General features: G+C 36.4%; 3 protein-coding genes across 5 annotated transcripts in view; 2 read left to right on the top strand and 1 right to left on the bottom strand.

Moving 5' to 3' along the window:
- Sclp (leucine rich repeat containing protein 20 sclp) lies at window positions 1-26,135 on the top strand. 3 transcript variants are annotated; one of them, XM_034985127.2, is made up of 5 exons: window positions 1-355; window positions 10,178-10,321; window positions 10,996-11,163; window positions 11,633-11,911; window positions 26,117-26,135. In XM_034985127.2, exons 1-4 carry the CDS (start codon window positions 196-198, stop codon window positions 11,797-11,799), a joined length of 639 nt encoding a protein of 212 aa, XP_034841018.1. In that variant the 5' UTR covers window positions 1-195; the 3' UTR covers window positions 11,800-11,911; window positions 26,117-26,135. The 3 variants fall into 3 exon arrangements, with proteins under 3 accessions (XP_034841018.1, XP_069354169.1, XP_034841019.1); XM_069498068.1 differs by lacking the exon at window positions 26,117-26,135 and adding an exon at window positions 12,957-14,348; XM_034985128.2 differs by lacking the exon at window positions 1-355 and adding an exon at window positions 9,579-9,736.
- Window positions 19,646-20,479, top strand: LOC138402220 (ATP synthase membrane subunit K, mitochondrial-like). The gene is made up of 3 exons (XM_069498093.1): window positions 19,646-19,681; window positions 19,804-19,891; window positions 20,306-20,479. Exons 2-3 carry the CDS (start codon window positions 19,805-19,807, stop codon window positions 20,378-20,380), a joined length of 162 nt encoding a protein of 53 aa, XP_069354194.1. The 5' UTR covers window positions 19,646-19,681; window position 19,804; the 3' UTR covers window positions 20,381-20,479.
- Window positions 20,637-26,399, bottom strand: part of HERC2 (E3 ubiquitin-protein ligase HERC2) — an 80,653-nt gene continuing 74,890 nt past the window's right edge. The window contains exon 89 of the mRNA XM_069509856.1: window positions 20,637-25,785. Within this exon, the coding sequence (XP_069365957.1) occupies window positions 25,608-25,785 (178 nt within the window). The 3' untranslated portion in view covers window positions 20,637-25,607. The remainder of the gene's footprint in view (window positions 25,786-26,399) is intronic.

Raw genomic sequence — 26,399 nt, forward strand, 5'->3', positions numbered from 1 at the left:
ACGCCGCGCTCGAATTTGCAAGTCTTGCCGTTCACCCAGGCGCTTTTGCGTTTCGGAACGGCGTGAAAAACAATAATAAAACGTAAATAAATACCGAACTGTGCCTTATTGGATTGAATCTCGTCGGACTATCGTGATAACTTAGCTAGTGATTGCTGGACTGAGGAGTGCAGTGTTCAATTTTCAAGTGCAGTGATGAGGCCCCCTACGGACTATGACGGTACCAGGTTGCCCGCTGAGGCGGAGGAAGGAGATCCAAGGGCACCAGCGATGATGATCTGCGCGAGGTTGGCCGGACGGGCCATCATCAGGGTCGTTAGCAGGTGCGAGGATGCACAAGAAAATAGTCAATTAGGTCAGTTGTTGCATTTATTTGATTTCTGAACAGGAGGATAGGTACCTACAAATCTAGCGCAGTGCATGAACACTTAGTTTTTACGACGTATTATTAATTAAATAGGTAGGTACCTAAGTACTAGAGAACGTACGCGCAAAACTTATCTATGTAGAATCTAGATCATTGACCGTACCTACATGAACATAAACATACGTACTGCAGTAGTAGGTAGTAGTCGACAAACCGCATTAAAATCGGTACAGCCATTTCTAAACAATAGTGCCCCAAATAGTAGAGTAGAGATGTCAAAATAATAAAAAAACCGGCCAAGTGCGAGTCAGGCTCGCGCAATGAGGGTTCCTTATACAGTCGTATTTTTCAATTCAAAAACTATGATGCATAAAAATAAATAAAAATCTGTTTTAGAATGTACACGTGAAGACCTTTTACTTGATATAGTCACTCACTTCGAAAGTTGAAAATACTAATTATTACTAATTCATGACCACAATTTATTTTTTTTTGTGTGATCTATCATCTAACCCTAAATTCACGGCTTACAGATTTTTCCCCTAATGTCAGCTATAATATTTACCTAACTGCCAAATTTTATGATTCTAGGTCAACGGGAAGTACCCTGTAGGTTTCTTGACAGACAGACAGACAGAAAGACAGACAGACAAACAGACAGACAACAAAGTGATCCTATAAGGGTTCCGTTTTTCCTTTTGAGGTACGGAACCCTAAAAATTAGATAAGTTGTATTAGGTACTTACTTAAGTAATTTAGGTAAAAATAAAGGAAAAATACCTACCTTTATAAATACCTTTAAATATAGCTAAATAATACAACACAATATAGTAAGTAAAGTCCACGACAGGTTGAGATGGCAATCGGAATATGAGGCGGGGGGACGCCCCGCACATCCGCACGTAACCCGCGCTCGCGCGCACAGGATTAGTGCAGGGGCTGTGCGGCTGTGCGGGGCGGATTGTGCGGGGCGTTCCCTCCCCGAATGCCATCTCGACCTGTCGCGTACAATTATAGTAGTGGTTGGTCGAAGTAAGGCCGACTAGTTTCGAACCCATCTGGGGTCCTTTTTCAAAGGGACTCAGCTCGCGACGCGGCGTTTTGTTGAGACTGCGTGCTGTTCGGGCCGCGGCCTGCACGGACTTACTAATTACCTATACCTACCTCGCTATCAGTCATCACAAAGAGACCTCTTTTCAAAGTAGAAACAACACAAATCTAGGCTTAGAGATAAGTTCATTAGACTATATTTTTTGTCATAAAAATAACAAAAGGAGGAAATATAAGAACCTAACTAATCGCACTGTTCACCTACTTGGGCGAGTCTCTTCGAAAATGTCTGTTTATCTTATCATTATCAAACTGCGCTGTTCATTGAGTTGAATATTCAAAAAAAACGGGCATGTGCGTGTCGGACTCGCACATGGAGGGTTCCGTAACAGCGTACAAGAAATAACATTGTTTTGTTATGTACCTATACTTAGGTACCTAACTCTAGCCTCAAACCAAAATTCACGGTTTTCAGATTTTTCCCTTGTGCTATAGTCATTAAGCTTATCATACTTTAGAATATAAAGAGATTTTGCAAGTTTGGATGGAGGAGGTACCTAATCTCAGAAACTTTTCATCTAACTTCAAAAAATCTGGAGAGAGACATAGGCTACTTTTTATCCCGGAAAACCAAAGAGTTCCCACGGGATTATAAAACACCGAAATCGCTAGTCAAGTCAAAAAAGCTAGTCTGATAATAAACACGTTAAATTATATAAATCTGGGACACTTGAAAAAAATAGAAGTGTTTATAGTTTTCTACAATAGTTGTTCTAGATTCCTTTAGTCAGTCGAAGCATGCAAAAAAAATGTACCTCGTATGTCGCGATTTTTTGCCGCTGTGCCGTGGTCGCGCTTGGTTCACGCATTTCGATCTGTTTACGTATGTTTCTATGATATGCTATGAACTAGCGACTGTTACCGTTAGTCAGATAACTAATTAATATTATACACTGGTTTTTTTACTAAAAAGTTAAAAAGAATTAACAAATTTAAGTAAAATAAACTGAAATCATCAAAATTTTACCCAACCTTAGACTTCATACTCAATTTCTGACCATGTATGATGTCTATGGACTACAAAAATGGTGTCGTTACAGAGTAGATAAAACCAGGACTTATTTGGCATCACAGATTATAACATCTTAGTAATGTAGAATATAAAATTTTAGTAAAATATGAGGTAGCGTCAGGAGCACAGATCAGAATTTTCAAATGACGCGCATGTGTGCGTGTATCGGCCCGTAAGTGCGCCCGGGTGATTAGGGTCAGATCTGTCCAAGCATAGTAGAGGCAGTGTACAGGATGTTCATTGTAGGTGAAATAGGTAGATATAGTGTTTATTATTTCTAGTGTTTCTGTAGGTATGTTATATTAAATAAATATAGTTATTTAATATATCTATAAAATACAGTATATAAATAAAACACAGGCTATTAAAATATATTGCGACTTTATTTACTTCATTTTCTATTATATTGCATACGAAAAAAAAAGAGTTACGGAACCCTAAAAATAACAGCAGTGAAACCACAAAAAAGTCTTAACATAAAAGAAAAATAAATTAGGCACGGAACCCTAAAAATAACAGCAGTGAAACCACAAAAAAGTCTTAAACATGTAGAAAAAGAAAAAAAGTGTGGTACGGAACCCTAAAAATAACACAAAAGATAAATAATAATAAATAATACAAAAAAATTCGTAGACAAATTCATAAAGATAAATATTTCAATAAGCATGGCGCATGCTGTATAACAGCATTCGCGACGTTACGTCGATACACAAGTTGTTTTTGCGTGTGTGTGCGTGAATTTTGCATTCAACTCGAACAGAGCGTCTGGGCGAGGAAATGATTTTTTTCAACACATTATTATGAAGTTAGGTTCAAGTGAATGTTTTCTGTGGTTACTTCGTTAACTCAGTTTCATACTCAAAGAATATTAAACTCTATTTCTATGAAGGATAATTCTTAAAATCGCCTGAAGCACGACCGCTTCTGTGTGACCAGATCTGTCCTAAATCGCCGGGGAGTGTTTGGACAGAACGCGTACAAATCGTCTAATGATATTTTGAATAAATATAATCGTCAAAATGATAGAAATGATATTTTGAAGCTCTGTGCCGCGACGTGCAGCTCGCTGAAGCGCCGCGCCGCGCCGCTCAGGTGCGTACGAACCTTAAGAAGCACCTTTCGCTTGTAAGGCGGACACTTTTATTTAACCCTTACACTATGGCGTATAGATTTATCGTGGGTAGTAAGGCCAATATAATAATAATTAGGTTTGTAGGTAGGTATAGATAGTAATGTAATAGATAATAATTTTTCAATGAACTGATCATGAACGGCCTTGACCCACTATCTCTATGCTAATCGGTATGAATTAGATTATCCGAATGCGTTATGTATCTATGTATAGTCTGTGACAGGTGGAGATGGCAATCGGGGTATGAGGTAGGGAGACGCCCGCACATCCGCACGTCACCCGCGCTCTCCCGCACCGGTTAACCGCGGGGGCTGTGCGTTGCGTTCCCTCCCCGATTGCCATTTCGACCTGTCCGCTGTCGCGTACTATATCTACCAATGCATTACCTATCTAAGGGTGCCTATCCACTAAAGCGGAGACGTATTCAGAAGAACAATAAATAAAATTGCAATCGCTTTTAAACCAACAAGGCTTTTATACCTACTTACATTATTATTGATAAAAGACGGGACTAGTTGTGACAACACATATACTTATCAATCGATTGCGATTGTTAAGCAACGTTGACCCAAGTCTATTACTGGATGGGTGACCGGCTGTGGAGATTCGAATTTGGCCTTTTTGTTGTTTCCTCCGTGCCTCGGAGATCACGTTAAGTCTTCGGTCAAGGTAACATACAGCTATTAGATTAAGATCATGTATTGTGTTTTTTCAATGTTTACTTTGTGTTGTGTGCAATAAAGTGTAAATAAATAAATAAATAAATAAAATTAAAATTCTGATAATAGTGTAAAATCTAAGGAGTCGAAATCTCGCTCTCTTAGCCGAGCTGTATAAGTGCAAGGATCTGGGAAGCCACCGCATTATTATCCTAAGAAAACTCCTATCTTTGTGATGAAAGCGGTCACGATCCTCAGCGATGAGGAATACAACGCAGAGATATACCTACTAATCTAATATTTCTATGGTATGGAGAGAGATCTCAAATTCCCGCTCCGCTCCGCTCCGCCTCCGCCTCAATGGACAGACTCTGACCTCTCTGCCTGGTAGTAAGATCTATATTTTATACTTAGTTAGGTAGGACTTAGTCATATTGCATGAATGTACCTAACCTTGTTTTCTCAATAGAGCAGTAAAAATGTGGCAATTAATCTTGCTGTTCTAAAAGCAATTTCTTGAATTTATGACTAATGGTGTTATGTAAACATGAAGTAGGTATACTAGGACACTTATAGTAAGTAATAGCAAAATGTGGCAATAATAATAATAATTACAAGTGTTGTTGATAGTGAAGCAAAATCATTAATCGGTGAGCAAAATATATACATAACTAGCTTATGCTCGCGAAATTTCAAACCCCTATTTTACCCTCTTGGGGATTAAATTTTCAAAAATCCTTTCTTAGCGGATGTCTACGTCATGCATGCCAAATTTCAGCCCGATCCGTCCAGTACTTTGAGCTGTGCGTTGATAGATCAGTCAATTAGTCAGTCAGTCAGTCAGCTTTTCCTTACTTATATATTATTATATAGACTAGCGACCCGCCCCGGCTTCGCACGGGTAGCTTATTACAAATTCGTAAGGATCTCTTATTCACTCAAAAATAATGTAGCTTTCTACTGGTGTAAGAATTTTCAAAATCGGTTCAGTAGTTCCAGAGATTACTTCCTACAAACGAACTTACAAAATTTACCTCTTTATAATAATTATTACCTCTGTTATTGTATATAGTTATCTGTATATTTTCTCTGTTACCTATAAGGTTTAACCTCCTTCTGAAGGCTTAACTAGATTATTTGTAATCTGCCATTTACCTTAAAAGTACTTAATTAAAACAATTTAATGATTCAATAATCAACTTTGATAATATAATGATTGGTATTAAAAGATGAATCATAATCAATCGTGCACTCAGTGGCGTGCAGGTCATAGAGGCATAAATGCACTGCTTACCCCAGCTGTAATAGCTCAATGCATATTTTTCATTATGACCTGCCAGTAAACAGGTTCTCACCTAACTAATGCCTACCCTGGCTTCAAACCCTGTGCACGCCACTGCGTGCACTTACCTACAATAATTAACATGCAGTGCATCGATTGATCGATGTATGATACTTACCTTACAGATTACTACTAGGTATAGTTATATACCTACGCGACAGGTCGAGATGGCAATCGGAGAGGGAACGCCCCGCATACCCGCACAGCCTCCGCGCTAACCCGGTGCGGGCGAGCGCGGGTGACGTGCGGGTGTGCGGGGTGTGTCCCCGCCCCATACCCCGATTGCAATCTCAACCTGTCGCGGACTATACTATGTACTTATAAAAGACGGGAAGGTAGGTTAGGTAAACTGATGGTAAATGATAATATACGGTACTAGCTTATGCTCGCGACTTCGTCCGCGTGGACTACACAAATTTCAAACCCCTATTCCCCCCCCTTAAGGGTTGAATTTTCAAAAATCCTTTCTTAGCGGATGCCTACGTCATAATAGCTATCTGCATGCCAAATTTCAGCCCGATCCGTCCAGTAGTTTGAGCTGTGCGTTGATAGATCATAGTCAGTCAGTCAGTCAGTCACTTTTTCGTTTTATATATTTAGATTATAGTAACCGCGTACTGTACAGTACATCGGCCTTTAGAATGACATTTCGGCTTTGTTGTTGTCTCTGTCACTCATACCTATATGACGTTTTGTCGGTCTCAACGACAGGGACAACGCTCTACAAATCTGCTGTCTCTTTCTAAAGGTCAATTTACATTACGTTTGGCCGCGTACTGTACTTGTAGGTACTCAATAAAAAGCCCACTTGGCAGCTATTGTAGAGTGCAAAACATCGTAATGCCTAATATTAGTACCTACGTGATTAGGAGAAGGGCTGGTACTCCTGCCACTTCTGCACAGTTTCTATACGCGTTCGCCGACTGATACGCGACTCGATTTCGCTCGTGTACCTTTATTTTACCTATTCGAATTTAATCCTTGACTTAGATTGCATGAGTGTATGAAAGAGATCTAAGTAGTAATTTAAACTGTTCAATAGATTAAAATCATAAGAATTGTTAAAAGTTAACTTTGAAATATTCATTCCAATTTTGCAACTTACTTAAAAATACAGTTTAATAGCCAATTAATTCAGGATTGAGTAATATGTATAAGTAGTAGCGGTGGAATTATTTTAAACCTACCTAAGTAGGTACTAGGTACCTACTCTAGGAACCCGGTATCGAACCCCCTACCTTCCTAATAGGAGGCGGATGTCGTAACCACTAGGCTATCACGGCTTTATCACCAAATAGGTAGTTACTTACACAGACACTTACTAAATTATATTTTTAAGTAACTTTTAACTAAGTAATAATAATTGTTTTAGGTCGGTATGTTGATTGGTTCGCACTGCAACATTCATTGAAAAGAATCTTGGGCATTTTTTTAGGGTTCCGTACCTCAAAAGGAAAAACGGAACCCTTATAGGATCACTTTGTTGTCTGTCTGTCTGTCTGTCGAGAAACCTACAGGGTACTTCCCGTTGACCTAGAATCATGAAATTTGGCAGGTAGGTAGATCTTATAGCTGACATTTGGGGAAAAATCTGAAAACCATGAATTTAGGGTTAGATCACACAAACAAATTAAATTGTGGTCATGGACTAATAATTAGTATTTTCAACTTTCGAAGTGAGTGACTATATCAAGTGGGGTATCATAATATGAAAGGTCTTCACTTGTACATTCTAAAACAGATTTTCATTTATTTTTATGCATCATAGTTTTTGAATTATCGCGCAAAATGTCGAAAAAATACGACTGTAGTACGGAACCCTCATTGCGCGAGCATGACTCGCACTTGGCCGGTTTTTTTAGATTTTCCTCATTCCACGTTACATCCATATCGACTCCCGGAAGACAGTGGAGCACAATGAATGTGCTAACACGCGGAAGGAGCGCGTACGCAGTCACATGGATTTATTGCGTGCTACATACGAATACGTACACTATTGAAACAAACATGACACACAGTGTTCGATTTGAAGTTTGCACGGTCTACATTCTACAACCACTTACGAGAGGAGTCATGGCTTTTAAGATGAGTCACCCTAGCCAGGTTTCGAGATGCTCGCGCTAGTGTAGGGGGAAAATGTTAAAAATTAAAATTTCCTTGAGTGAGTCAATGCATTCACCTTAATAAGGGTTCATTGCATTTTGGACCAAAATAACACTACCCATACAATCACTACCCATATAATAAATGCGAAAGTGTGTTTGTTTGTTGGTTTTTTGGTTTGTTGGTTTGTACGTTTGTCCTTCAATCACGTCGCAACGAAGCAACGGATTGGCGTGATTTTTTGTATGGATATAGTTAAAGACCTGGAGAGTGACATAGGCTACTTTTTATTCCGGAAAACCAAAGAGTTCCCACGGGATTTTTAAAAACCTAAATCCACGCGAACGAAGTCGCGGGCATCAGCTAGTTTGAATATAATGGAGAAGTGCTCACCTACCTACATATATAGGTACCTACTTAAACACTTCCTCTTTTTTTTCGCGATAGCTACCAAAGAGTATGTACCTAATCACTAAGTTACGTTAAAGCCAATCATGAAATCAACTTGCAGAGACTAAAAGCACGATGTTATTATAATATGACAAAACAAGTACGCAACTATTTTATGGATTGCTATCATGAATCATGAAGTGAACTTAGGTTGGCCTTAGTCGAACAATAATTTTATTCCATATACAGCCAAACTGGCGATTTGAGGTCACTGTTCGATAATCTACCTAGTACCTACTTCCTCGTTTATCGTAGTAGATACTCTGATTTTCAATTCGGTCGAATTCAGACGTTGTCAGTTTACATCGGGAATTATTTGTACCTATGCAAAGAAGTTGGAAGTACTACTACGTATGAAAAACAGGGTGACCACCACCTGAAATTCGATTTTACCCCAAATTACCTAAAATCCGTATCAATATAAAAAACCCAGGACATAACTTAGCTCTAAAATAGGGCGCAATATTTAAAATAATTGGAAAGAAGAAACTGGCAGTCCCAATAGGTTCGGTTGATTTGAGGATGTAATCTTCTTGATTTATAAGTACGTAACTACGTTGAACATTTCAAAGTTTATTTTTAGTTCCTTTCAATTTTAATCATCTTGATGCGTCTACAAGTAACTACATACTTTTAAGTACTTACTTAATTATGATTGATGATTTTTCAAAAAATTATTTGCCAAAAACTTTGTTCTTTACAAGCACAGCAAAAAATTGGCCAAATCGGTTGATTTGTTCTCAAGTGATGATCTTCTATGTACATGCGGCAATTGATTTATATAATTACCTACCTAGTTATGTACAATATTAAATAAAATTATCTTTCTTGTGGAAAAGGGAAAATGTTTTAGCTCTGGTAACACAGAATTCCACAGAATTAAAAATAGGTACCTAGGTATGCAGTTATGAATTGTGACCAAGATATAAAGTTGTAGGTACCTGTAAGAGCCCAAAGTAACAAGAATTTTAACCAGATTTGACATGAATTTAAACCACAAATCCATGAAAAATATTATGTGGGTAGATAAAAAATAATGCAATAAGATAGAATCTGATTTCTGAACGGAATATTTCATTGTGTATGTCACTGTCATGTGATAACTGACATTTCCAAAACAAAATAATACGTCAAACTCAAAAGTTGTAGTTTGTAAATAAATAATTAATATTTTCATTTTTCTATACTCTTGCGAAGTAAATAAACAAATAATGTAAACAAAAATTTAATTCAACTAACTATCTTTTAATCTACGAATAAGTTAAAAACTAGGAATAATTTATTTTTAGGTTAGTAGTTCGTACTTCGCAGTCCGCGCAAAGCCGTAAACTTTATAGGATTTTATAAATAGATTCGTTTCGGAGTGGACTCGATGTACTAGTAGTTAAAAATACCCAGTTGAACATTCTATGCAATATTTTAAAGACGTTGTTTGGTTAAAATACAGTTTCTCAAAGTGTTTTTTTTGTGCTGAATAGTAAAAGTGCATTCGAGACAATGGCTTTGGCTGTTACGCGTGTGATATTAAGATGTGAAAACGCTCAGGAAACTCAAGAGTTAGGTAACGTATCTATTTGCTATGACCTCATTTTTTAAATAGGTACCATAGTTATACCAGAGATTTTATGTACTACTCAGTCTAAAGAATGATGCTTTTTTAACATCTTGGGGTCTGACATCTTTTTATCTGGGTATGCACAAAATGTTAAAAACTTAGATTATTATTGATGGTACTACCTACTAAATTGCTGATCTGACTAAAAACAAAACACAGAAACTGACAAAATATTCTTACAACTTTGATAGCTTATATCTGGGAAATGTGACACTTTGCAAGAATTTGTCTCGTGCAATACCTTGTTTGTATTGATGCCACCTATTGATTGATACAGGTTTTATGTGTGGCCACTATTTAGGCAATAAATAAAAATGGCAGACGACTGGATAAACCTGTAAAACCCGTTTAAAATGTGTGTTTTAACTGTTATTATTTTTGTTTCAGATCTGTCAGAGTGTCAACTAATGCAAGTTCCTGATGCAGTGTACCACCTCATGCGGCACACAGAGCTCAAGAGCTGTGATCTGAGCGGAAATGTGATCACAAAGATTCCACCAAAGTTCACTGTTAAGTTTAGTTTAATTACAGGTAAGACATTCTCAGATCTTTCAACTTTTTCTTGTCATAATATACTCCTTCTGTATGCGTGCTACCACTGTATCTTTAGCTATAATAATCATTTCAGATTTCAGCAATTGACCTGTATCAAAAAAAACATACCTTTATAATCTACTAGGTGAAGCTGCGGGCTTCACCTAGTAGATTATAAAGGTATGTTTTTATGTAAGGTATCGGTAAGGCGGCTTCGCCTGCGTGGATTTAGGTTTTTTAATATCCTGTGGGAAGTCTTCAATTTTCCGGGATAAAAAGCCTATGTCTGTCCCTGGGATGCAAGCTATCTTTGAACTTCTCTGATAAGATCATAATGGAACCCTCGAGATGATCTGTCGTGATCACAAAATATTGATAATTCAAAATCATTCATCATATAAATCATTGTATGGATGATGTATAATAGTTTGCACTCGACGACAGTCAGTCAGTAATAAACTAGCTACGGAGTTATACGGTTGTGTTATTTCTTACGTACCAGCTACCTACCTACATGTCATCTGGCGACGAGGATGGGATACCTACCCGTTATTTAAGTTATAATATTGTCGCTAAACCATGATATAAGTCAAAAATCATTAGATCTCAGTTACTCTTAAGTTTCAAAAACTAAAGAAATTTTATTTAAAAAACAGTTTTTTTTGTTCCAGACCTAAATCTGTCAAACAATCAAATGGCGAAGCTGCCAGATGAGATAAGCACACTAGCATGCCTTCAGCGGCTGGACATTTCGCACAACACATTTGTGGCCCTCCCGCACATTGCCTGCCAGTGCCCGAGTTTACACACTCTGCTGGCACACCACAATCAAATCATTGGTACTTGAATTATTAATTATTATAACCATAAAGGTAATATTTCAATAGCAAGCTCTCTTATATTTCTATTTCTTAATAAATACTTCATACAGTATTTGACAACTAGTCAAATCAGTGGCTTTTTATCAAACGTCAAAATGCGCGCTTGTGAGATTCTATGAAATACTGAAATGTGATGTCGATAAATATAATGAATTTAGTTAAATCGATATTATTTAAAATGATTATTACACTTAATAGCGACAATGCTCTATTCGGAACATCGGATGAAAATCGGAACTAACGTTGCTGTCAAGCGTCCCCTTTGTTCTTATTTGAATAGTTTTGTTCATAAAGCAAAATAAGAAGAAGTAGTTTTATTCTTCAACTAACGCCCCCCTGTCAATGTCATTCAAGTGCCAAAAGAGCTTTGTTGTACTGTACCTAATGCAGAGTGCAAAACTAACATTTATTTTCACATTTATTGCAGAAGTTGATGTGGACAGATTAGCAAGATCTCGAGCGCTTGAATACGTAGATTTAAGTGACAACCCAATTCCTCCGCGAACACATGAAGAACTAAAGCAGATAACGCGACCTTCAATATCTGTTTCTGATAGAGAAAAAGAAGATTGGGAAGAGGATATGTTAATATAGAAGACATGACTACCTATGTACAAGACTTACATTCAACATACTTTAGATATAATGGAGGAACTGGCGCAATATGACCCTTATATTCTCTGTCTACAGAGAGAAGTTAGATAAGGTTCTTTCTGTTACGTAATCCTATACAAATGACACAGATCAAAACGCAGTGGGTGTTGACAATTTTGAGTAGCCAAGCAGTCACAAACGAAGCTATCTTTTCCATACTACTCTATTATAGAACGCTCTCTATCAAAAAACATTCGAAATTCCATTCGAAAACATAGGTTTGTTGGTGATTGGTTGGTGTCTCAAAATAGTTAACACCCACTGAGTTTATGTCTTTCTCATTTGAATGGGATTACATAACAGAGAGAGCCCTATACTAACTTCTCTCCGTGGATGCGTATAGAAAGGGTAAAAATGACTGGTCCTAACTCAACTGTGATTTAGCCTTGTGCAAAGAAGATTTATCAAGCTTATTAAAGCATAGGAATTAGGGTCTCGGGAGATACTTGTATATGAATGATTTTTTACTTTTACAAATGATATAATTCGGCTTCCTAACTAGCAATTAATTTATATATTTTTTTAATGATAGTCTTTTACCTATGGAGCTATGAATCAGCTTCACTTAAAAGAAATTTCAAAATAATTTTTGACATGTACTTAAAAATATTTTAGCAATTAATTAATTAGGAACTTTAAAATAGATTCGTTAAAAACAAGAATTTCTTTCAATTAACGATGTTTTTTATTTACTTACGATGTACCTTGTATCTACACTTATAAGGTACAGTTTCAAAAAAATTGTTACTAAGTTAGGTTTTGATTTATTTAGCCGAATTGACACAAAAGTACACTATGAGCTCAAATGTGTGGATAGTACTTAATTATTATAATAAGAGAAACGCTATGAATATTATTCGTATTTTTGTATAATTTTTATACATTGTGATTGATTTTTACGCAAAATTGACATTAAAGCTGTATGCGCATTTGTACGCGTTGAACGAGCAACAATCAAGAGTTTACGCCAAACAAATATATCGTGTCGAACAAATCGACTGCACCGCAAAAATCTAATATCATTACTTGTTTACATTGTGAATGAATGCCACTACTTATCACTACTATACTCTATCCACAGAGAGAAGTTAGTATAGGGCTCTCTCTGTTACGTAATCCCATGCAAATGACAAAGACAAAAACTCTGTGAGTGTTAACCATTTTGAGTCCCCAAATAATCACAAACGAAAAAAGGTTTTCCATGTTTTCGAATTGAATTTCGAATGTTTTTTGAGAACATGTTTGTAATTGGTTGACCACTCAAAATATTTAACGCCCATTGAGGTTTTTGTCTTTGTCGTTTGTATGGGATTGCGTAACAGACAAAGCCCTATACTAACTTCTCTTCGTGGATATAGTATAGTGTTGGTAACTCCCAAATGGTCTACTAGACATGATTTGAGCGCATCGATTGCTAATAAGCACGCCGAATTCGACTTATTGTCAACGGGCTTCGTTCGGGATTGCAATATTACCTTCCGAATTATTTCGGCGATTTGCCACGCTCGGCAAAGATTGGTGCGCGAGGTTACATCCAAGCAGAGTTGGCAAAACATTTGATGTTTTAAGTAAGCGTTTTAAACGTTTTCTTTAATTTGGAAAAAGTTTTAAACATGTTTTTAATCCTGTTTAGAACAAAAAATAATTTAAAACTTTTTTTCCACCCTGCATTGTTTGCCTTGCACCTAGTTTGTCTTGTTCGGCGTGTACTAATGCACGTTTACATTTAAAGAGATTTTGAAATTAATAAGATTAACTTTATGTTGATCATTTTCATTTTAATGAATACTAGTCTATAATGATAATTAGGTTAAAAAAGCTTTTTTCAAATATTCTAACCCAGTAAGTTGTGAATTAAAACGAGGGCAATTATTTTTTTAATGTATTAAGTATTTTATTCTAAGTAACATTGCAGAGTTTGATACATTAAATATTATTTAGATTAAATTTTACCATGGAGTAATTTTGGCGGTGCTCAGTTATTTCTTTTATAACTAACTTATTTCAAATTATTGTTATATGTAAAAAGTATTTTATTTAAAAAAAAATCTAATATTTACCTATTTTCGTATTGGTTACATGTTAAACCAGTAAACAAATATGTTATAGATCTGCAACATTTTAAATGCCAGGTATATACCCTATCCGTGGATAGAAGTTAGCGTAACGATCTCTCTGTTACGTAATCCCATACAAATGATAGAGGCAAAAATATCAGTGGGCGCTAGCCGTTTTGAGGCACCACCAATCACAAACGAAACTATGTTTTCTAAATGAATTTCAAATGTTTTTTGAAAACATTTTCGAATTGAATTTCGAATGTTTTATGAGAACATGTTTGTGATTGCTTGGTGCCTCAAAATGTTTGACACCCACTGGGTTTTTGCCTCTGTCATTTGTATGGGATTACGTAACAGGGACAGCGCTATACTAACTACTTTCCGCGGATAGTGTACCTATAGTACTTCTGAATTGTAAAAATAACTGTTACATTGGGGCCGATTCTCTTGTACACAATCTCTAAACTAAACTAAATTACCAGGTCTAAATCTAGTGCCATCCTGTTCCGCCAGCAACATTATGAAAGGGATAGCAATAGATTTAGGCGTGACATTTTAGTTTACACTAGCGGCACGCTATGATGGCCGGTTTGACACATTACAATAGTGATGTGGAATGTCAATTTATTCTCGAACAAAAAACAATTAAGTTTTGTTTTTGTACCTGATTAAATAGGTTTAATAAAACAAAAATGTATATGTTTATTTAATTTATTTGAACGAACTGAATATTTGAACGAAAATGAATATACATACTTTATATGCACACAAGAAACATATGAATACAAAAGATACCGAAAAAGGTGCCACAAAAGGCCATAATTAATCAGATTCGTCCATACTACTATTTTCACTGTCGTCACTGCTATCATCACATACATTAATAATTATATGTTCGTTTTCTATAATATTATCTATTTTCACATCTCTTTCATAATCTTCCCTTATTAATTTAACAGTTCTATTCACAACCTTTTCCCAGTCTCCTTTAGTCACATGTTCACAAGCTTCTTCTAATAATTTTAGCATTTTTTTTGTGGTAAATGGGGGTTCTGTATTGTGTCTTGCAGCATATCCCTTAATTTGAGCCCACACCAACTCAATCGCATTATACTCACAATGGTAAGGCGGTAACCGTATAACTCTGTGCCCATGTTCTAATGCTATTTCGTCAATGACGTATCGGATCTTGGTTGGTTTGTTTTCTTTTAAAAGACGTACTAATTCCGCTTTTAACATATTCATGTTTGCATCTACGCCATTTTTACGAAGCCATGCGACGATATCAGCTTTCTTTTGGGATTGGGCAGGTGGCTTGTCAATTTGCATCGAGTGGTATGGGGCGTTGTCCATAATTATAATAGATGGTTCAGGGAGGCTACACAACATTGAGGTAAACCATTCAGTAAACTTTTCTCCATTCATGTCTTCATGATAGTCTCCAGTGGTTTTTGACGCAAAAGCCATGAGAGAACCTTCGACAAACCCGTTGATGGTTCCGGCGTGACAAATTATAAGTCGCGATCCTTTTCCTACAGGAACTTTGGAAGTAGATGCTGCTGTGTCATCGTTCCAAGAACGGCCTACAGTATGGTTAGCATTAAGCCATGTTTCATCCAAGAACACAACATTTTGCCAATTTTTGATTTCTTTCACTTGCCGTAAAAAAGTATACCTTGCCATCGCTATATCAAATCTTTCCATCAATATTTTGCGTTTGTTACATTTTTTGTATCGAAATCCAATGGTCTTCAAAATCTTCGTTAAAGAACTTTCCCCACCGAAGAATAATCCAGCTTCCTTCAGTGAATGCACCAACTTTTTTCTTGTTGGATACTCCTTCTGTAAATAGTAGCCGTAAACATGTCTTCGGATAGCATCGGCATCAAAGCTATCGATGCCTACGACTGGTTTTGCTCGTTTTCTCTTTTTTGGTGTGTGAAGTTTATTTTCTTCTGTGCCAGTCTCGCCATATTTTTTTTTAGTTATCCGTCTAACAGTTCGTTGTCCAATATTAAGCGCATCAGCTACGCGTTCAACCACTGACGTTATAGGTAAAATTGGCCCTCCATTTTGAGCTTCACGATCGAAATAGTTACGAAGGCGTATTAGGAACTCACGTGTCTGACTATTTAGAACAGTTCTCTGCGTACGTTCGGTCATATCGACGAAATCCACAACAAAGGGCTTGAACAGAGTCCAAATTAACGAGCAAGGGTCAACAGTAATGCAGTATCAATATTTGAAATCCAAAGCCAGGTCAAAACTATATCACAATCGCATTGCACTGACAGTTTATACTTTTCGAAGCAACGTCAATTCGAAACTGCTTTGTTTTGCATTGAGCATTGACGCGAGTTTGCCGGAGGTAGTAGTTGTGCTAGCCAGCGATCCTATGTGACGATCGTATTAGATTCCATTTTTAAAAATTTATTGATATTTTTTTGCGATTTCAGAGGTTTGTCCACATAGTGAAAATTGTTCATATTCACAAGTACATTCACCCCTTAAATGGTGCAAACTGATTTTTCTACACTTGTATACATTTAAGAAATCAATTTAATAAATAAATTTTGAGTCCTAAACCTAAAACTACATTCGATAAAATTTATGAATCTCTGCACATCACTATCGTCAATAAAGTAATACAATTATTTCCTTCAAAGTCGTTATCAATTAATACGGAACTTCATGAGCGGACAAACGTCAAACCGGCCATCATAGCGTGCCGCTAGTTTAGTTTAGAGATTGTGTACAATGGAATTAGCCACATTGTGAAATGAAATAGCACTTTTTAAGTTGTAAAGGAAACGCCACTCATATTTTTAATAAAGGCATTTATTGCTTATTAATGAGTTTTATTAAAATACTAGCGACCCGCCCCAGCTTCGCACGGGTAGCTTATTACAAATTTCTTAGTGATCTCTAATTTTTTGAAAATCGAATATAGCCTATGTCACTCAGGAATAATGTAGCTACAGAACCATAGAAGAACTTTCAAAATCGGTTCGTAGTTCAAGACAAAGAGTATAATATAATCACTACGTTTTTCAAGATAATCACTGGAACTACTTTCCATTGATTATCCTGTACAAACAAACTTACAAACTTTACCTCTTTATAATATTAGTATAGATATGTTATAATAACCCAAGGGAACACAGTTGTGTGCATCAGCTATTACCTAAGTCCTAGACCACTGTGTTCACCACCATGGAATTTTCAAAAAAAATATTTAGTTAAGTTATGTGGACCTTTTTAGTAGACACCTTTTGACAAATTATGAGAGTGATTAATGTCAACTTTGATAAAAAATTGTTCATAAATCACGTTACATTTTCATATCAGATCAGACAGAATTTGAAGAGCTGTTAATTTTAGTTATGTGTTTAGGTAGGTAATCCGCGATTGACTTGGTTCATAAACGATGGCGGGTGGAGTAGAAGATGACCCGAATCTGAAAGGTTTAAGCCGGTATTTCAACAGCGAAACAAATAGGGGACGTGCAAACGTAAGTATTCGTAGGTATAACGCGTAAAATTTAACTCCTCACGCGCCATTTTAACTATTGTGTCAAATTTCATGTCAAAAGTACCTTCATTACCTAAGCCGAGCTTTTGACCTGGTAAATTATAATTTGCTATGGTCGAAACTCAACAAGCATAAAGTGCCATCTAATGTTATAAATCTTTTGAGATATTGGTACGAAAACCAAAGCAACAAGGTAAAATGGGGCGACACACTTTCTAACGACTATAGGTTAGAATGTGGTGTACGCCAGGGCGGGTTAACATCGCCGGACCTTTTCAACATTTATGTGAACAGCCTGATAGAGGAACTGAGAAGCACCAAAATCGGTTGTCATGTCGGCGGAGTTTGTATTAACAATTTAAGTTACGCTGATGATATGGTGCTACTCAGTCCCTCTATCAAGGGGCTACGGAAGTTGTTAAGTATTTGTGAAAAATACGCTTTAAGTCATGGACTTAAATATAACGTTTCCAAAACGGAAATGATGGTATTTAGATGTGGAAAGGGTCCGGACAGTGTCCCTCCAGTGTATATGAATGGTGTGGAAATCCGGAGGGTGGCGACGTTTAAGTATCTTGGCCACATCTTGACGGAGAATCTCAGTGACGATAAGGACATCGAGCGCGAGAGGAGGGCGCTTGCCGTAAGATGCAACATGATCGCGCGTAGATTTTTCCGCTGCAATGAACAAGTTAAGAACACTCTTTTCAGAGCGTTCTGTCAAAACCTGTACACTTGCCAACTATGGTTTAACTACACAAGACGCTCGTATGGTGCCATCAGGGTGCAGTACAATGATGCCTACCGCATCCTGATGAAACTACCACGATTTTGTAGTGCGTCCATCATGTTCGCATCAGCAAGAATGCCCGACTTCTTCGCGATTATTCGCTCCAGAATAGCTTCCTTTTGGGAGCGACTACGCCACTCTAATAATGAGATTCTCCGGGCGATGTGTGAGCACTTGGATGTCGCCATCTACCGGTATTGGTTGACGCAGCATCGCAGTGCGAATCGAAAATAATGATAGAAATACTATACAATAATACATTATTGTACTTATTTTTGTTATTACTTTTACTGTAGATTTTAATTATTTTTATTTTATTTATAATTTTATTGACTTTTGTAATAATATGGGTACATTTTGCCTGAAATAAAGAACATTATTATATTATTATTCATTATAGGTACGATAGGAACCCTCTTGTTGACGCTGCAGTAGCCTATAGAATAATAAAGTTAAAGTTGGACATTAATTTGGGGTTTATGTAAATCCTTAAAGAAATATTGCGGCACACGAGCAGATCATGTGGTTGCGGGTTGCCTTTTATACGTAGGTAGGTACTTCGTTAAAGGAGATTAAGTCTAGCTATGTTCAAAAAAGTTATGTATTTCCAGGTTTCAAAAGTAACTCTAGGAAGTTTGGCTTTGTATTACATTTACCACAAACTTTTCAAGAGCGGAAAGAAGAAGCCATCGACGAATAACTGACAAAATATTATGTTCATTTCCATTTCATTTACACCAACATTTCAATAAGTAACATTGTATAATATTTCCCTTTATTTTAATTTGAAATCAGTAGGTAATAAATTATATAATATTATCTTGCTTGTAATGGAACGCAAAGCATTCTCATCTGTCACATCAAGTCACGTTCAAATGTCAACTGTCAAAAACGAGTAACGACTAACAATGTTGCCAACTAAGTGTTTGAGGGTAGGTACTAGACATAGATTATCTACTATATACTAGGTACTAGATTTAGTTTTTACCACAGAGTACCTACATTGAATATAGGGTAGTTTTTACATTTTTACACGAAAAAACAATTGCGTAATTTTTTTTGAAGACAAAATATGTTTTTGGTGAAAGAAGTTTGCGAGATGGTCCCATAAAAAATCTGGTTTCATTTCTTTAACCCTGGTGCTGACAGGGATGCTGCACACCGAAATTGTGAACATTTCGGAAATTCAGATTGCAACTTGATACTGTAAGTAAGTTTCAAGCATACTGCATGGACTACTTCGTTAAACTCAGCCTTGTAATTTTTTCTTGTATTAAAAATTTTGAAAATCAGTTAGCAACATTAATGTGCCATGCTGAGTGTTGCTTTGCTGCTCTCAGTTCTGTCATTTTCGTAGTTTTCAGCCACAGAGTACATTATATATTGTTTTCAGCTGTTCAGGCATTTGGAGGTTGTAATTATTATATAATTTCAATAGCAGGTATTTATTTTTTACTTATTAATTTGGAAGATACCTGAAATAGTTCAAGAAAGAAATACAGTGGCGGGAAGTATTTTGCAAATAAAATACTTAATTTGTTAATTTTTTGCTGTATATTTTAGAATGGCCGGAGCAGAAAATGTTGATGAATCCCAACTTAAAGGACTTTCGAAATACTTTAACAGTACCACAAATAAAGGCAGAGCGAATGTAAGTATTAAATTACGGAATTATAGAATAACTCAAATTTTCATCTCGAAATATTTTCTTTTCAATGTAGGTTAGTACAGTGTAGTGTGTACTTATTCCTTTGAATACTCTCGGGTGGGCAGTGTATTCAGAAACCTACCCTGGACAAATTCTAGTAACTATATAGGTATCTGTAATATCTACTAGAGCAGCTGTGGGGTGGGGTTTTTTGCTACTAGTTGTTCACAGAATTACTGACAATATACAACAGATCTTAATTCCTTTATCATGTGTGCCAAATGAGATATAGTGGTTTTGGCAAGTTAAATATTGCCACCAGTAATACCCACAATTCATTCATTAACATAATTTAATTTTAAAATTTTGATGATAGTGTATAGAACTGTAACCAACCTAACAATTTATTATTTTCAGTCAGCGAAGGCAACCTATGCTGTCTTTGGTATGATAGCGTTATTCTTCGCAATGAAACCAAAATCAAAAAAATAGAACTAAATATTAGTTATGCCTCCATTTTTATTTAAGCCGATTCTTTAAGAGCAATGTTTAATTATATAGTGTGAATAAATAATCATGTAAAATTCCAAATGCTTGCCTTTTCTTATCTTTTCCTATTGAATCTTTTATATTATTACTTCTACATTCTATCCCAATTCCTATGTATACTATGATAGAACAAATATTAAACTTTGAGCCCAGTTAGCAGACTACAAAATAATGAAATGAATCGAAGAATTATGAGAAATAAAACATATTAGTTTAATAAATATTGATTTAATTAAAAATATAGGTGTAGTTAATCATAATGTAGCATTTTAGAAACTAAAAAATATCATTCACAGATTCACAATATTGCAACAGTCTACAAGAAAATTTACATTGACTTATGTAGCTAATTAGGCTGACACTTGAAGCAGAGGGTGGAAAACTGTTTCAAAAATATCTATCAAAATTGAATTTTCTACTGAATGGTAGTAGAACAAGCAAAAGTTAAAATGTTCATTTTGTTAGCATATTGGGGCCGATTCTCTTGTACACAATCTCTAAACTAAACTAAATTAACAGGTCTCAATCTAGTGTTATCCTTTTCCGCAAGCAAAATTATGAAAAGGATAGCAATAGATTTAGACGTGCCATTTTAGTATAGTTTAGAGATTGTGTACAGCGGAATTAGACACATTATGTTATTAATTATGTATAGTGTGCAAAAAAAGCAGTCCAATCTGAAAAGGAGTCAAACGACTGCACATTGTACAAAAACAGATCTTAGCTAGACTTGTGTACAGTATGCGGCTGAAAGTAATGTACCTTTAGAAGGAGATAGCAGATTTGTAGAGCACTGTCCCTGTCGTTAAGACCGACAAAACGTCATAGGTATGAGGTTATGAGGTCAGCCCTAGCACAGACTACAGTCTATTTGGGCTGCAAACTGCCAACACCAGTCTCGGCTTTTTATCTAGTGCTTTGGTCTAAAAGTGTGGTGTAAATTGTTCACTTTTCGTTTTGTCTAAATAAATAAAAATAAAAAAATAAAATGAGTGACAAAGACAACACTCTACAAAACCGAAATGACAGTACATTGATTGTACGATGTACATTACTTTCGGCCGCGTACTGTACTTAATTAAATTTTTATTCTATGACCTGCACAAACCATTCTGCAACTTCAGATGAACTACTCATTTTGAGTGCACAACATTTTATGCTTTTTCCATTCAACTGCTTCAGTGAGGTAAAATTTCATAGTACTTAAATGGCTCAAAGCAAAAAACATCTGAAAGATACCAGACCAACTATTAATCATTTATTCTCTTTGGTGAAAAAATATTTAGTTACAATTAGAAAGCATTAAAAATATTGAAGTATTGATTTTTAGTTTAGCGAAGGCTTATAGTTACAGTATATTTGAATTTTGAAAGCCACATGGAATATTACAATGGATTTCATGAGCCATATAACTACCATAGTTAAAATATCTTACTGTATATCGTTTTGTGCTTTCTAAAACCTTTTATAAAAACTTTAACTCTACTAATGGCTTAAGCACTAGCACCAGAACTATATAAATAGTAGGTGGCTGTGAGAGCTGAATCATAAAAATATTCTTAATTTATAAATTCGCAAATTGCTAACGTCAGCACTAGACTGAAGTTTCGAGCTGATGGTATATTTTTATTTCGGCTGACGTCAACATGAAGTCATTTCGATGTTAATGAGACATGGTTCCAGCGCAATCGCAATTTGCGGGACTTATATTATTACGTAACATCACGATGTTCAATTGATTTATTATTTGTATATTGAATGTTGATTTACAAAAAAAATGTAGACTGTCAGTAAAACAAATGCTGCAGTCTATGGTAGGTAGAGACGAAATAATTATATGAGTATAGTAAATATTTAAGACAGATCTCCGATTACAGAGATATGGAGAGAAACATAATTCAGAGTTCAGAATTCAGAGTCAACAATAGTCTTTGCGGTGCTTTTTTATTGGTAGAAAAGTTGAATTATTTTCATGTCATAATGTAATACTGTAATTTTAATAAACTAAATAATTAATATAATAATAAAAAGCCCTTCACATAACATTCTGACTAGCATTAATTGCTCGTTCTATATAAAATGCACCTTCTAAATTCCCTTCCTATCTAAAAGCCAACAGTCACACGGCAAAAGTCACCAGACTCATCTGCTGTACCCTTGCTGTACCATTTCAGTCATCTTATAATTTGACGTCACATTGGGGCCGATTCTCTTGTACACAATCTCTAAACTAAACTAAATTAACAGGTCTAAATCTAGTGCTATCCTTTTCCGCAAGCAACATTATGAAAGGGATAGCAATAGATTTAGACGTGTCGTTTTAGTTTAGTTTAGTTATTGTGTACAATGGAATTAGCCACATTATACGCTTATTTTAAAACCTACAGATATTACTTGATCCATAATTATGTGCTGCAAAGATTATGTTATAAATTATTCATTCTCCAAAAATGACTCGAGGATGAGGAACTTTCTAAAACGTTTTCCTTAAAAGCCTCATAGATGGCGTTGTTCATGCCATGCCAATGATAAGGAAAAGGATGCTTATTTTTATCCCGTAAAATTAAAGAGTTCCCACAGAATTTTTCAAAAACCTAAATTCAAGCGAACACTGTTTATAGTAATAAATAAATGTAGTGTGAAAACCAAGTGAGGTTATAGGAACAGTGACATTTTCCGTAGTGTTTCAGGTTTCTAAAAACGCTAAATAATCACTCGGCTTTCGTTAAACAGACTAGCACAAAAGTTCGATTTTAGAAAAAATCTATAGTTCGCGACAGGTCGACAAGGCAATCGGTGCGTCCCCCCTCCACGACTCACCTCATACCCTACCCTACGCTATGTCGACCTGACGTCTTTTCCACTAATCCCCATTGACAATCTCCATTAATGGGGATTTGTGAACTTTTCTTCCACAAATCCTTATTGACACTCTAGAGCTCCTAATAGGAATTTGGGATTGAAGGGCATGAACAACGTCATCTATGAGGCTATGAAGGAACCCGCCTTGTAAAGTTCCTCATTGCATACTCCTATAAAATTCTAGGGAATTTGGGTATCCCCCTTTAGGGTAAGGACCAGTGCAGAGATAGCGGCAGTAACTGCAATACTATCTTGCCTACTATTTACAACTAATTTTTAATATGCGAAGAGAAAAGTGCTCTAAATGGTAGGCAGTCGAAGGCAGTCGCTCAGTCTGCACTGACTCTCAACTTAATACAATAGGTAAGGCTCAATTTACATTGAAAGGGAATGGAAGCGAATTTCTAAAATATTACATAGCATATTGACTTATATCTTCACTATGTAAAACAAATTACTTGCCTAAATGAAAAATTCGCGGGTATTTTCTTTCTAGGTAGAAATTAGTGCTTTACGGTGTGGACATAGAAGTCAACATGCTATGTAATATTATTTCGGTAAGGAAGGGCGATGCAGACAGCAGAGAAACGTTTAAGTGCGGAAACCAGCCCAGAGTGAAGTGAAGCTATGTAATATTTTAAAAATTCGCTTCCATTCCCTTTCAATGTAAATTGAGCCTTAGTATTTAAAAAAGATCACACAAACTTGTCAGTCAAAAATATAGAATGTTCCAAAACTTTTGTTAAGTTTTATTAAAAATAAGTTTGTTTCATTAATTATAAAGATTAAAAAAACATTAAGCTTAGTGAGATTACGATTAATAACAACAGCATTGGAACTCAGGCATAATATCGTTGTAAAATTACGAAAAACATTAACGCGTATACAAACTACATAAGATCGTAAGAATTATTCATAGCGAACCATCGAGCTTCGGTAATGGATGGAATGCTTTTATTTGGAAACAAGCAAATACTAACCATCCGTATTCGCAATAATGTGGTCTCACAGTGCGCTCGAACGCAGTGTAGGTTCCACCAATTAGATTACTGCATCACATCAATTTTCAATGATCTAATTGGTGGAACCTAGGTCCTATAGTACGCGGCAGGTCTGGATGGCAATCGTGGAACGCCCCGCACACCCCCTGCGCAAACCCGGAGCGGGTGATATGAGAGTATCCGGGGCGTCCCCCACCTCATATCCTGATTGCCATCTCGACCTGTCGCGAAATATACACTGTGTTCGACCGCACTGTGCGATCTCATAGTAATGATTGCGAATACAAGTCTTAGGGTGAGCTCTATAGAGCACACTTTAACTTTGCTCAGACTTAAGGTTGAGTTAAAACGAGACAGATTTATATGAGAGATATATATACCTCTGTCTCGTTTCAACTCTTAAGTCTAAAGCAAGGTCAAAGTGCGCTCTATAAATCTCAGCCTTAGATGTTCCTAAATATAAGCTAACTATAAAGCTTACTTTAGGGCCCTAGCCTAGCATACACCATACTTTTAGCATTCGGCGTTCAGCTGTTTTGCGATTGCATCGATACTGCATCGCGTTTTGAAGACTTTTCGTTCACTTGCTGTATTGAAATCTCGCGTTCACAATATCTAAACCAAATTCATAAGGTCTAGGCGGAACCGACGTGGGTAGCTACTAGCGCACCATCGCCTTCGGAATCCTATTCCTTTGAAGAGCCAATAGATTTGACTGAGACAACTACCAAGATGGGCGTAAGCTATTGCACACAGAAATCTGTGCTGTTATATTTAACACAATGAGCCGCAAAGCAATCTTCTAGTTCGAGCTTATTGGTCGAGAACCTTGATGATTTTTGTGTGTTTATGTCAGAGTAAAATAGACCTAATTATTTTTGATTTAAGGTCCTAATTACTGGAGATAGTATCAAGTTATAATGGCGTAACCCATCTGTCCTGTACACCAGTCGGTACAGGACAGCTGCGTCTATGCCATACGCAGCAGCTAGGTTTTTAATTTGCTGTGTGCTCAGTATGAGATTTTACATCTCAACATTCAACGTTCGGAACACAATAACGTCACGAGTAAAATGTACCTAAACTTGCTTAAGTTTAAGTAATAAATTCAGTACCATCGATTTTAATTACACGTTTCCGGTTGGAGCACGAACTAGAGCTTTAAAACAAGCCGAATAAGGTTCATTTTGCTTTAACGCTTTTAATGTTTCGACGATCGAATTTTATCAACGTTGGAGTGATGTTGTCTGCAAGTTTGACCTCATTGTCTGGTCTTCTCGTTCTCTCTGGTCTTACGAGAACAGGCTTCAAAGCCACGTGGGTGCCCTGGTGAGGGAATAAAGCACGGGCGGCGGGATGGTCGTGGGTGCCGGCGTGCCATCGCCTTCGGAGTCCGATTCCTCTGAGGAGACCCGCTCGGCCGCGCTGAGGGCAACGCGCGCGTACTCGTCCGTGTCTATGCTTTTGCAGAAGTGGATAGCATATCTGGTGGAACAAAAGTAAGTTATATTAATACCACAGATTAATTAATAGATACTTCATATTGAACTTAGTCTAGTAAACAGAGCGGCAATTTCCAGTAACATTGTTTATTGTCAATGCGAATCAGGTACCCACAACACAGGACTACCTAGTGTGTACCCACACTACAAAAACAACAAACAGTAGTTAGTTAGTTTTGACAAATTTAAAAATTTTCTAATGGTACCCCATTAGAAAATGTTTAAATTTGTCAAAACTGTTTTGTTCAATAAATATTTTTTCCTTTTTCATTTTCATATATATACACCCTATTTACGGAGAGAAGTTAATGTAGGGCTCTTTCTGTTACGTAATCCCATACATTATGATAAAGACAAAAACACAGTGGGCGTTAACCATTTTGAGTAGCCAACTAATCACAAACGAGCATTATGTTTTCCGTACTATTTATTCTATTATCTACTCTCCCTATTGAAAACATTCGCAATTCGAAAACATAGGCATGACGACCTCCCTGAGCGTCCCCGGTTCGATTCCCGGCTTGGGCAATTTGGAAATTTATAATTTCTAAACTGTCTCAGGTCTAGTTTGATGGGAGGCTATCCTGCGCGGGCAAT

Source organism: Maniola hyperantus, chromosome 4 (assembly GCF_902806685.2).
Source record: "Maniola hyperantus chromosome 4, iAphHyp1.2, whole genome shotgun sequence".
Lineage (NCBI taxonomy): Eukaryota > Metazoa > Arthropoda > Insecta > Lepidoptera > Nymphalidae > Maniola > Maniola hyperantus.